General features: G+C 36.6%; 1 protein-coding gene across 3 annotated transcripts in view; it reads left to right on the plus strand.

Moving 5' to 3' along the window:
* Window positions 1-13574, plus strand: part of AGO3 (argonaute RISC catalytic component 3) — a 180819-nt gene that overhangs the window by 44734 nt on the left and 122511 nt on the right. The window contains exon 2 of one of the 3 annotated variants that reach the window (XM_023554526.2): window positions 4928-4989. The exons of the other annotated variants lie outside the window; for them this stretch is intronic. Coding sequence (XP_023410294.1) covers window positions 4943-4989 — 47 coding nt within the window. The 5' untranslated portion in view covers window positions 4928-4942. The remainder of the gene's footprint in view (window positions 1-4927; window positions 4990-13574) is intronic. 3 annotated transcript variants of the gene reach the window in all.

Genomic DNA, 13574 nt, shown 5'->3' on the forward strand with positions numbered 1-13574 from the left:
GTTGAGTTGTAAGAGTTCTTTTTTATACATTCTAGATAGAAATCCCTTGTCAAATATGTGATTTACAAAAATTTTCTCCCTTCCTGTGGGCTGCCTTTTCACTTTCTTGTGAATTAAGTGCTTTCAATTTTTCTATGTCTATTTTATTTTTTCTTTTGTTGCTTATACTTTTTTTATCATATCTCTAGGGGGTATACTTTTTTATTGTGCTTTAGGTGAAAGTTTACAGCTCAAGTTAATTTCTCATACAAAAGTTTATTTACATACTGTTAGTGACATTAGTTACAATCCCTATAATGTGAGAGCACACTCCCCCTTTCCATCCCATGTTTCTTGTGTCCATTCAACCAGTTCCTGTCCCTTCCTGCCTTCTCATCCTGTCTCCAGACAGGAGCCATCCATTTCGTCCTCGTGTACCTGCCTGAACTAAGAAGCACACTCCTCATGAGTATTATTTTATGTTTTATAGTCCAGTCTAATCTTTGTCTGAAAAGTGAGCTTCAGGAATGGTTTTAGTTCTGGGTTATACTTCTGATTAAGATTATTAGGGAACATTTCCCAGGAAACACTGCTGGTGAAAATCTTGACTTTCAGGTGTAGTTTCAGATAGTGTTTAGTTCTCTTGGGGAAAGTATATCATACAAAATATGTCATCTAATAAATAAGTTTTATTTTCTTTGTTATTTACCTGGAAGATAGAAAAGCTAACAGGTGATGTATTTTATATTTCAAAATATTTATAGTAACATGTAAATAAATTAGTAGAAATTAGTCTCTTTTTGGACTAACATTCCTGCAATATATATGAAATTTGAAAATACTTTTTTATGTAAATAAATACATGTTTAGACATCAGGGGCTATTAAGTTGGTATTACTCCAAACATCTGTTCATTTACCCAGAATAACAAACCCGTTGCCATTGAATTGATCCTGACCCATAGCAACCTTGTAGGACAGGGTAGAAATGACTTACAGGGTTGTTCCCAAGGCTATAATCTTTGTGGAAACAGACTGCCACATCTTTCTCCCGCAGAGCAACTGGTGGGTTCAAACTGCCGGCCTTTCAGTTAGCACCCGAGCCCGTAAACTATTGTGCCACCAGGGCTCCTTTCTATCTAGGGAGGTTTAAAATATAATAATGGCTGTATAATAATCCATTGTACAGATGTACCTTGTATAAAAGTCCCCTATTGACAGACTTTTAGGTGTTTCTGATTTTTTTCTTGAGTTGATTTAAATGAGTATAAACCAACTGTAGGAATTTATCCTATGATTTACCAAGATAGAATGCTGTTGGTACTGGAGTATCTTAATTTAAGGGATGTATTTGAAGCTGACTAGAATTATAATTCTATATTGTACAGTAACTTAAAAACTTCACTTAAAGAGTGTCTTCGTGATACATACACCAAGCCACCTCTTTTGGATTGTCTCATGTTTTCATTAGCTATTTAATTTATTGTGCCCCTGTTTGACATCAGATACTGTGCATTGCTAGGTTCTGAAGAAGGATTTCATAGTCTATATGGAATGACAGTTCCTGTGGGATGTGCATTACTTGCTGTGATAAAAGAGTAGTGATTCCTGCGCTCAGTAGTTGTCCAGTGGACAGGAGGAGAAGAGGAAAGAATATTCCATACAGAGAGAATATGAGCAAAGGTTTGACAAGTTTGTGTAACAGAAATAGGCCAAGATGAATAGAATAGCTAAAGATGAGTCTGAAAAGTTAGCCAGAAAATAGGTTATGAAATAACATTTTTTAATTGAGCTTTAGGTGAAGGTTTACAGAGCAAATTAGATTCCCGTTCAATAGTTCTATACACAGATTTTTCTGTGACATTGGTTGCAGTCCCCACAATGTATCAGCACTCTCCCCATTATCACCCTGAGTTACCCATTTCCATTCATCTGGTTTTCCTGCCCCTTCCTGTCTTCTCATCCTTGCTTTTGGGCAGATGTTGCCCTTTTGGTCTCATATAGATGATTGTTCTAAGGAGCACTTTCCTCATGGGTGTTACTGTTTATTTTATAGGCCTGTCTGTTATTTGGCTAAAAGGTGATCTCCAGGAATGGCTTCAGTTCCAAGTTAAAAGGGTGTCTAGGGCCGTAGTCTCAGGGATTCCTCCAGTCTCTCTCAGACCAGTAAGTCTGATCTTTTTTATGAATTTGAATTTTGTTCTACCTTTTTTTTCCCCACTCTAACCAGGACCTTCTATTGTAATCGTGGTCAGCGTGATCAGTAGTGGTAGCCTGGCACCATCTAGTTCAGGTCTGAGGCTAGTGGAGCCTGTGGTTTCTGTGGTCCATTAGTCCTTTGGACTAATTGCTTCCTTGAGTTTTTGTTATGAAAGATCTTAAATGCCAAGTTAAGGCTTATGCATTCAGAAAACAATAGAGAACCATAGGTGGCTTTTGAGCAAATGAGGAATATGTGTATTTAAAAACAACTGATGGCAGTATGGAGAATGAATTAGAGAAGAGAAAGACTGGTGTCCTCTAGCACATTTGGAAGACTGTTGCAGTAGTCTAGATCATTGCTCTTCAAACTTTCGATAATGCATCCCCATTAGTTAAAATGTTTGATCATGTGACCCAATAATAGATAAATAAATCTATTTAATTCTCTACACACATATTTTTAAAATTATAATTTACAGATACGTACTATTCTAATATATTATAAACTAAAGGATTAAAGATGAGACAGTATTTTAAAATAAGCAGTTTCAGAACTATATTTAAATAATTTGAAAATTTTAGATTAATGGTACCTAAAACCTGATTGAATTGTGCCACACACTTGAACTGCAGTAAGTTGCAACATGTGAAAATGAATGAATAAATGAGGGCTCTACTGTTAACCCTCATGTGTTACAGAATTCCTATTATTATCTCATATGTTACACCTGACTCTCTGACATGGACTAAGTGAAGGCATTGGTGTCAGTCCATATTCATGACTATTAGTAAGTCTTAATTTCTAATTGTTTGATGAAAATTAAATATAAATAGTTCTAGTTTTTTTCTCTCATACTGCAGCCATGGGGTCACATACCTCTGATACCTATTTTTCTAGATTAGAGGTAATGTGTTCTAAGACTTAACTAACAGCAATGACAGTGGTGACAAAGGAAGGACATAGATGTAAGATTTAGAAGAAAAACTAACAATTTAGGTTTGTGGGGAAAGCAAAGATGTAAGAATGGCTTCATAGTTCCTAGCTTGTGCAATGGCGATGGTATGTTAGTTTCCTAGGGTTGCTGTAATAAATTACCACAACTGTGACTTTAAACAACAGAAATGTATTGACTCACAGTTCTGGAGGCTAGATATCCATATTCAGAGTGTCAGGAAGTCCATGCTCTTTCTGAAGTTTCTAGGGGAAGATCCTTTCTTGTCTCTTTTAGTTTCTGGTAGCCCCAGGTATTCCTTGGCTTGTGGCAGCATAACTCTAATGGCACCTTCCTTCTTCACATGGCCATCTTCCCTCTGTGTCTGTGTTTCTGTGTCTCTTTTCCTTTTATGAAGACACCAGTCATATTAGGACCTACCCTACTCTAGTATGACCTCATGTTAACTAATTGTACCTACAACGACTCTATTTCCAAGTATGGTCACATTCATAGGTACCAGGGGTTAGACTTCAGTATCTTTAGACTTTAACAGAAATACAGATGGTTTTGGACATTTGGAGGTTGAGTTGCATAGGGAACATCAAAATGGAGAAGTCCAGTAGATAACTGGAAATAAGTGCCTAGAGCTCAGGAGATAAGTCAAAATGGAGATTGAGATTTAAGTCCTCTCAGTATATAGGTGATAGTGCTAGGGAAAGAGTATAGAGTCAAGATAAGAGGACTAAGAACAGATCTCTAGGGATACTGCTTTTCAGGTTTGCCAGTGATGACACAAAGATTGAAAAGGTAGGAGAACCAGGAAAAGTAGAAGTTGTTTCAGAGAAGATAGGCAAGATCATGATTTTCAGGGAACAAGGGACTGATCACAGTAGCAAATGCTATAGAGACACCAGAAGTGTAAAGACTAAAAAGAGACCATTACACCTGACTGTTAAGATGTTGTTAGTGGCCTGAGAGAGAAGTGTTCCATAGAAAAGTTGTTAGTATAAGCCAGATTGATTTAAAATTCATCCCTCAAGCTAAAGTAATCTATCAATTATTTGTGAATACTAGAAATGTTTATTACACTGGATTAGCTGCTGTGGCTATATAAGATTATAAACAATTCCATGCCCATGGGAAATTTATTACTGAGTGGGAAAAAAAAAAAGAACAAATTCATATGTGAAATAATAGCAGACTAGCAGACTAGTCTATAGTAAAATGTTCTGGTGTACTACATATTTTATGTTACAAAATATTAAAATTTGATAAAAAATACAACTTTATTCTTCACTATTCTGTATCTCTCAAACTTTTATCTTCATGTGAAAGTATTCACTGGCTACCTTCTCCACTACTTACCAGAGTTACAAAGATAAATTAGAGGTTGGAAGTATACAGAGAGACTGCCAGCTGTTTTAGTTGTGTTTTATAAACCTCTGGGTGGTTTGGCATCTTCTTATACTTTAGCAAGTATATTCTGTCTGTACTGTAATGACCAATTTACTGTAGCTGTGAATAGTAAATGAATGTGAATAAATACTTTCGGGGAAAAGGATTATTTCATGTCTTCTCCTTCTATAGATTAGAATAACATTTCCTATTCTACCTTTTGGGAGCAGAGAATTAAGCAGTACCTAAAACTCAGATAAAGATGGGTCTCTATGAGTTTATAGTAACAACAGAAAAATAACTTTCTTCTGCATCTTCTGTTTACATTAAAGTTTCCCTCTCCTCCCATTTTTCTGCTGTATGAGTCAGGTGGTAAAGTGGAGCTTACTGAAATCACTATTAAATTTTACTTTACAGTCTGTGCACCAGAGCATGATGGAGTCAAAAGACTTGGTACCAGAATGTAGGAAGTGGTTGAGGTAAGAGTGGGAAGGTAGGCTGTAGCCCTTTATATAAGCCTTATTCAGGTTCAATTTTTGAAGTAACTCTCAGATACTCTTAAGGATTTCTAAATTCTAACCTCAAGTTATACAAAAATGCATCATGTTAAACTCTGCAAGAATTCTCTTCTCAAACTAAGGTTATTAGTAAACAGAAGCCAGTGAAGATTGATTAGAAGCTTTTATCCCCATTAACTCAGATTTTCTTTCCCAAATTATTTTCCTTTGTACTGTTTAGAAATTAAAATATTTTGTGTATTTTGGTTATTGTAGCTTTTTTACTGTAAGCTAAGAAGCTGGCTTAACAATATACGCTTAAGTATTCTCCTGAGATTTCTACATTTGAACAAAAGATCCGGGGACCGCCCCCCCGCCATTGGTATAAAATAGGTAGTGTTCCACAGCCACAATATAGAGAAGACTCAGTTAACAGTTTCTGTTAATTACCAATTCATTCTTTGTGTTGATTTACTATATTTAATGTTAATGTGTCATTTTGAAGACTTCAGTGTAATTCCTGAAGTATATTTGTGAGATAATTATGCTTAAATTTTTATTAAAAAAATAGTATCATACTTATTTGCTTCTCCTTCCCCCCAGAGTACCTTCACTAATATCCCATTTGGTCTCTGTAACAGCCCTGAGACTATTATACTATTTTTATAAAGAAACTAAAGTCAGAGAGGCCAAGTAATTTTCATAACAACGTAGTGGCAGAATAGGACTGTAAACTCTTTATCTACTTATTTCTTCTCCGGTACTTACGTTACCACATGTTTTAAAGGTTTCTCAAGTTGTCAGTTTCCCAATTCAGACTTACTTCATAATACTGTGAGTACCTTTGCTGCTATAGATAACTAGATACATTACTTCGCAGAGTTCTTCCTCCAGCTTCTTGCCTGCCTAGTAATCGTTCTAATAAGCTACACTTTGCCATAGTACCTTTCGAGATAAGAAATAAGAATTTACAGTTCCTCAATTTGTCATTTTGTTAACTAGCGTACTAAAATTTCATTAAAACTCTGTATCAATTAGTTGTATCATATTAGTGAGGGGTTAAAGTGAAGACATATTAAAATAAGTGATGCTCCTCATGAAAGCCGATTCCCTTTGAAGCATAGGTTTTGACAGTTATGAACTTAAAAGTAGTTGAGTGTTAAAATTGCCCAGTGTACTGTAGAATTCTAACATCATTCTCTTAAGGCTCTGAAGTAAATTATCATATATCCAATGTAATTATTCTTAAAGGAGTTTCTATATTTGATGCCATGATAAAATCTTCAGTAGTTCATTATTTGGTGCTCTCTTAATTAAATTTTACTGTTTAAGTTATTTAATTTAATCTTATAGTTGTTATCTCTCTGACAGTTGCTCACATGGCTGCTCTTTGAATAGTTTAGCAATGGGTTCAGATACTTTACCAGATATATTCACTTTTTTTAATTTAAATTTTTTAATATTTTGCTTAGTGCCTTTTAAAATTTTTATTTTATTGTAGTAAAAATATACCTAACAAAACATATGCCATCTCAACAATTTCTGCATATACAATTCAGTGACATTGACTATACTCTTCAAGTTTTGCATCCATTCTCATTGTCCTTTTCCAAATTATTCTGCTGCCACTAACATAAACTCAGTGCTTTCTAAGGAAAAACTTCCCCTTCCGCCATCCCTCCCACACTTGATAACCACTAATAATCTTTGGTTTCTATATATTTGCTTATTTCATATGTGAAATCATGCAATATTTGTCCTTTTGCAACTGACTTATTTTGTTCAGCTTGACACTTTCAGGTTCAACCATGTAGTGGCACGCATCAGGACTTCATTTCTCTTTATGGCTGAGTAGCATTCCATTGTGTGTATATACATTTATCCATTCATCTATTGATGGACAGACATTTCAGTTGTTTCCATCTTTTGGCTATTGTGGACAGTGCTGCAGCGAACATTGGTGTACAGGTTTCTGTTTGCGTTCCTACCTTCACCACTTCTGAGTATATACCTAACGTTTGGTAATGATGGGTCATGTGGTAGTTCTGTGTTCAACATTTTGAGGAACGAACAAACTGTTTTCCACAATGGCTACACCATTTTACATTTCGACCAGCAAAAGAGGAGGGTTCCAGTTTCTCTACAACCTTGCCCGCATGTTATTTTCCATTTTTTGATCATGCCATTCTAATGCATCTCTCTAATGGCTAATGATGTTGAACGTCTTTTCATATGTTTCTTGGCCATTTGAATATCCTGTTTGGTAAAGATAACCACTTTTGAACAACCCTCCTGGCTAGAAAATGTTGGAAATTTTTATTTTAGAATCTGTTGTTGTTAGGTGCTGTCGAGTTGGTTCCTACTCTTAGTGACCCTGTGTACAACAGAACGAAACACTGCCCAGTCCTGCACCATCCTCACAATGCTATGTTTGAGTCCATTGTTGCAGCCACTGTGTCAGTCCATCTCATTGAGGGGCTTCCTCTTTTTTACTGATCCTCTGCTTTACCAGGCATGATACCATTCTCCAGGGACAGGTCCCTCCTGATCACATGTACAAAGTACGTGAGACAAAGTCTTGCCATCCTTGCTTCTGAGCAAGTACAGCATTCTGGCTGTACTTCTTCCAAGACAGATTTATTCATTCTTCTGGCAGTCCATGGTATATTGTTGGCCAGCACCATAATTCAAATGTATCAGTTCTTCTTCGGTCTGCCTTATTCATTGTCCAGCTTTCCCATGCATGTGAGGCAATTGAAAATACCACGGTTGGGCCAGGAGCTCCTTTGTCCTTAAAGTAACATGTTTGCTTTTTAACACTTTAAGGAGGTCTTTTGCAGCAGATTTGCCCAGGGCAATACATTGTTTGAGTTCTTGACTGCTGCTTCCGTGGGCATTGATTGTGGACCCAACCAAAATAAAATCTTGACAACTTAGTATTTTCCTCTTTATCATGATGTTGCTTATTGGTCCAGTTGTAAAGATTTTTGTTTTCTTTATGTGGACATGTAATCCATACCTGATGCCACATTCATCTTCATATAGTCCAGCTTCTCCAGTTGTTTGCTCAGCATACAGAGTGAATAAGTATGATGAAAGGATACAGCCCTGATGCACACCTTTCCTGATTTTAATTGATGCAATGTCCCTTTGTTCTGTTTGAATGACTGCCTCTTGATCTATGTACAGGTTCTGCATGAGCACAATTGTGTTCTGGAGTTCCCATTCTTGGCAGTGTTATCCATAATTTGTTATGATCCACACAGTCAAATACCTTTGCATAGTCAATAAAACACAGGTAAACATCTTTCTGGTATTCTTTGCTTTCAGCCAAGATCCATCTGACATCAGCAATGATATCCCTGGTTCCACACCCTCTTCTGAATCCTGCTTGAATTTCTGGAAGTTCCCTGTTGGTGTATTGTTGCAACCATTTTTGAATGATCTTCAGCAAAGTTTTAGATAATTTTTGCATTCTGTTGGATCACCTTTCTTTGGAATGGCACAAATATAGATCTCTTCCAGTTGGCTGGCTAAGTAGTTGTCTTCCAAATTTGTTGGCATAGACGAGTGAGCACTTCAGTGTTGCATCTGTTTGTTGAAACATCTCAGTTGATAACCTGTCAGTTCTTGGAGCCTTGTTTTTCATCAGTGCCTTCAGTGCAGCTTGGATTTTTTTCCTTTAGTGTTATGGGTTCTTGATTATATGCTACCTCTGAAATGTTTGAATGTCAACCAGTTCCTTTTGGTATAATGACTCTGTGTATTCCTTCCATCTTTTGATGCTTCCTGCATTTATTGTTCAGTATTTTGCTCGTAGAACCCTTCAGTATTGCAACTTGAGGCTTGAATTTTTTCTTCAGTTCTTTCAGCTTGAGAAATGCTGAGCATGTTCTTCTCTTTTGGTTTTCTATCTTCAGGTCTTTGCACATTTTATTATAATATTTTGTTTCTTGAGCTGCCCTTTGAAATCTTCTGTTCAGCTCTTTGACGTCATCATTTCTTCCTTTCTTCCTTTCACTTTAGTGAAGTTTAAGAGCAAGTTTCAGAGTCTCTTCTGACAATCATTTTGGTGTTTTCTTTCTTTCCTGTCTTTTTAATGACCTTTTTGCTTTCTTCATGTATGATGCCTTTGATGTCATTCCACAACTTGTCTGGTCTTTGGTCATTAGTGTTCAGTGTGTCAAATCTATCCTTGAGCTGTTCTCTAAATTCAGGTGTGATATACTCAAGATCGTACTTTGGCTCCAGTGGACTTGTTTTAATTTTCTTCACCTTCAACTTGAACTTGCATATGAGCAATTGAGTGTCTATTTTGTAGTTGCCCCCGGCTTTGTTCTGACTGATGATGTTGAGCATCTCCATCATCTCTTTCCACAGATGTAGTCAGTTTGATTCCTGTGTCTTATATTCAGTGACGTCCAAGTGTATAGTTGCCATTTATGTTGTTTCAAAAGATTATTTGTAATGAGTAAGTTGTTGGTCTTGCAAAATTCTATCATGCAGTCACCAGAATCGTTTCTTTTACCAAGGCTGTGCTTTCCAACTACTGATCCTTCATTTCTACTTCTGTAATCCAGTCACCAGTGATTATAGTTGCATCTAGATTGCATGTTCGATCAATTTTGGAGTGCAGAAGTTGGTAAAAATCTTCAGTTTGTTCACCTTTAGCATTAGTGGTTGGTGCATAAATTTGAATTATACTGCCATTAACTGGTCTTTCATGTAGGCATATGGGTATTATCCTACCACTGACAGCATTGTACTTCAGGATAGATCTTGAAATGATCTTTTGATGATGACTGTGTCACCATTTCTCTTCAATTTGTCTTTCCCGGCATAGTAGACCATATGATTGTCTGATTCAGACTGGCCAGTACCAGTCTATTTCAGGTCACGAATGCCTAGGATATTGATGTTCATGTGTTCCATTTCATTTTTGGTGACTTTGAATTTTCCTAGAGTCATACTTCGTACATTCCATGTTCCATTTATTAATGGATGTTTGCATCTGTTTCTTCTCATTTTGAGTTGTGCCACATCAGCAAATGAAGTTCCCGAAAGCTTGACACCATCCACAGCGTTGAAGTCGACTCTGCTTTAAGGAGGCAACTCTTCTCCCGTTGTCTTTTGAGTGCCTTCTAACCCGTGGGTCTCATCTTCCAGCACTGTATCAAACAATGTTCTGTTACTATCCATAGTGTTTTCACTGGACAGTTTTTTTCAGAAGTAGATCACCAGGTCCTTCCTAGTCTGTCTTAGTCTGGATGCTACACTGAAACTTGTCTACCAAGGGTGAGTGACCCTGCTGGTATTTGAAATATCAGTGGCATAGTGTCCAGCATCACAGCAACATGCAAGCCACCGCCGTATGACAAACTTGAGAGATGAGTGGTGGGTCTACCTCCCTATATTTTCCCCACTATTTTTCCTAGTTCTGCCCACCAATACAAGTTGAATTTTCAAGTCAGTTTTTTACCAATCCATCAAAATAGATGGAAACTGCTGTAATTTTCCTTTGAATCCTTCATATTCCAGACTAAAGTCCTTAATTTGATTGTTTTACTCATACCACATGAGTTTCTATCATGATTACCTTCCTCTGGGTATTTTATTTTAAGGGTCTCTTAAAGTTTTCCCAGTTGAACAGAGTTCTCCAGAATGTGGAATCACCTGTTTAATATATGATGAGATGGTTATCTGCTGTATTCTAGGTACTTAAATGTATACTAATATAACCACAATCCTTTAATTTTAGGGAAGCCACTTCTCACTCTTAGCTCATTTTGGACTTGTAGTTACCTATAAAAGCCCCTTTCTACAGGATCAGTCAGTGAGTTGAAACCTTATGATTTGTTCTTACTGCCATCGAAGCTTCCAAATCTTAAGTGTTTAGGCTTGGTCATTGCCCTTACCATGTTAAATTATCATTTAGTTCATTGTTGTACCTTGTCAGTATTAACATAGTAATTTCTCTTATTACTGTATGAGGCATGTCTCCCAAGTATATGTCATTTGAGAGTTCTTGATTATACTGTATATGGGGAACTGGATATGTTTACTTTTCTTATATTATTGATAGTTTTCTAGTTGAGGAAGTTTAGAAGTGATTCTAAAATGAAAATTTCCATGAATGTCCAAGTCATCTTGGAAAACATAAAGGAACTTGCCCTGCCACACATTACAACATTTTAAAACACCTTAATAATAGTGAAAACATGGTACTGGCACAAGGACAGATAAAATAGACCAGTAGGACAATAAGAGAACTTAGAGCCAGATTCATGTATATATGAGAACTTAATAAGATAAAAATGGCATTACAAATTGATTGAATATATACAGACTGTGTAGTAGATTATGTGGGAAATTGGCTCACTTTGTGGAGAAAAATAAAATTGGATCCTTACATGATGCTATTATAAAGAAGTATTTCAGATGGATTAATGACCAAAATATTATAGATAAGACTAGAGTTAATAAAACATAGCGTGTCTTTGTGGCTTAGTATTAGGAAAGTATTTCTTCAATAAAACCTCAAAAGCCTAAAACTATAAGATGAAAAAATGGTTAATTTGATGATACAAAACTAAGGATTTTAGTTCAACAGATAAATGGACATTGTGAACAGACGGGTTATATTTGGGAGAAGATATTTGCAATAACTAAACCTGTCAATGAATTAATAGACCTAGAATATAAAAGAAACTCCTTTAAGAAGAAGACTAGGACCCCAATTTTTAAAAACGGACAAAATATGTCCATTTTTATTCACACTTCTATTCACAAAATGAAAACATAGAAGGCTAAGAGACATGCGAGGGGACAATCAAATTCCTGAGTAATAAGAGGAATCTAAATTAAAACAAGCTTTCAGTTTATACCCATTTTTTTGTAGTTGTTAGTTGTTGTCAAGTCAGTTCCAAATCATAATGACCCCATGTTTTCAGAGTAGAATTGCTCCATTGGGTTTTGAAGGCTGTGACCTTTCAGAATCAGATCACCAAGTCTGTCTTCCAAGGCTGCTCTGGGTGAGTTCACTTAGGCTAGCAAAAATTAGAAGTCTGGATAATGCCAAATCTTGGCTAGGATATAGGGAAATGGGAACCACCAGGAGCATAGATTAGCTCAGCCGTTCTGGAGAGCACGTTGGCAGTTCTTCATCATTTATTCGATAAGATTAACTTTGATCTAAGAGTTCTGATCCTGGGTATATACCATACCCAGAGAGTAATTTTCATATAGGTCTGTAAGGGGACATCTAAGGAGATATTTATTGCAGCATTGCTGTTGGTGGTTACAAACTGATTGGACTTGTGACTTTTTTTAACACTGCATTGTCCAAGAGTGGATTAGTGCACCAATCACAAACAATGAATAAAGTGGACTATAGCAAGGTGGGTAGATTTTTGAAACCTAGTGCAGAGAGTACAGGTAAGAATATATCCAAACAGAAGAATGCACATCATCAGCACATTGAAAGAATGACTTGTTGGAAAGGGATGTGGGGATAGGAAATGGAGATGGAAGGAAGTAAATCAGTTAGAAGAAGGGTCTTATACAGATGAGTGATGATAATTTATCATGAACCGAGGAATATGATTAACTCAATCTTTTGTACCTGAGGACTGAAAGCAGGGTTTGGGGACTCATTTGATGGTGGTATGTAAGTTAAGTTGGAGAAGAAAAAATTAAAGGCATAAAAATAAGAAATGTAAAGTAATCTAGGTACTAGGATGTGTGGTCTTATTTAGGATAGTTGTAATTAGGAATAGGAAGTAAAAGACTGATGCAGGAAATACTGCCAAGAGATGGAATCAAGAACTAATTGGTGAGCAGCCATCTAAGTTACATCTATTGGTCCCGTCCTGTCTGGAGCAATGAAGAATGAAGAAAACCAAAGACAAGGAAAATATTAGTCCAGAAGACTAATGGACCATGTGAATCACAGCATCTACCAGCCTGAGCCCAGAAAAACCAGAGGGTGCCCGGCTACCATCACAGACTGCTCTGACAGTGATTACAATAGTGGATCCTGGACAGAGCAGGAGGAAAATGTAGAACAAAACTCAAATTTACCAAAAAAAAAAAAAAGCACACTTACTAGTCTGAAACAGACTGGAGGAACCCCCCAGACTGGCCCAAGCACGCTGATAACTCAGAACTGAAGTCACTCCCAAAATCTACCTTTCAGCCAAATGTTAGACAGGCCTATTGAATAGTAACACAGGTGAGGAACATGCTTCTTAATTCAATCAAGTATATAAGACCAAATGGGCAACACCTGCCCAAAAGTAAAACTGAGAAGGCAGGGAGGGACAGGAAAACTGGTCAAATGGACACAGGGAACCTGGGGTTGAAAGGGAAAGGGGGAGAGTACTGACATAATACAGAGATTTTAACCAATGTTACAAAATAATTTGTGTATAAATTTTTGAATGAGAAACTAATGTGCACTGTAAACATTCACCTAAAGCACAATTAAAAAAAAAAACAAACAGGATGAAGAGATGAGCTAGGTTTTGAATCTGGGTAACTGGGAAGGTAGATATTACCATTAATTAAAG

Source organism: Loxodonta africana, chromosome 3 (genome assembly GCF_030014295.1).
Source record: "Loxodonta africana isolate mLoxAfr1 chromosome 3, mLoxAfr1.hap2, whole genome shotgun sequence".
Taxonomy (NCBI): domain Eukaryota; kingdom Metazoa; phylum Chordata; class Mammalia; order Proboscidea; family Elephantidae; genus Loxodonta; species Loxodonta africana.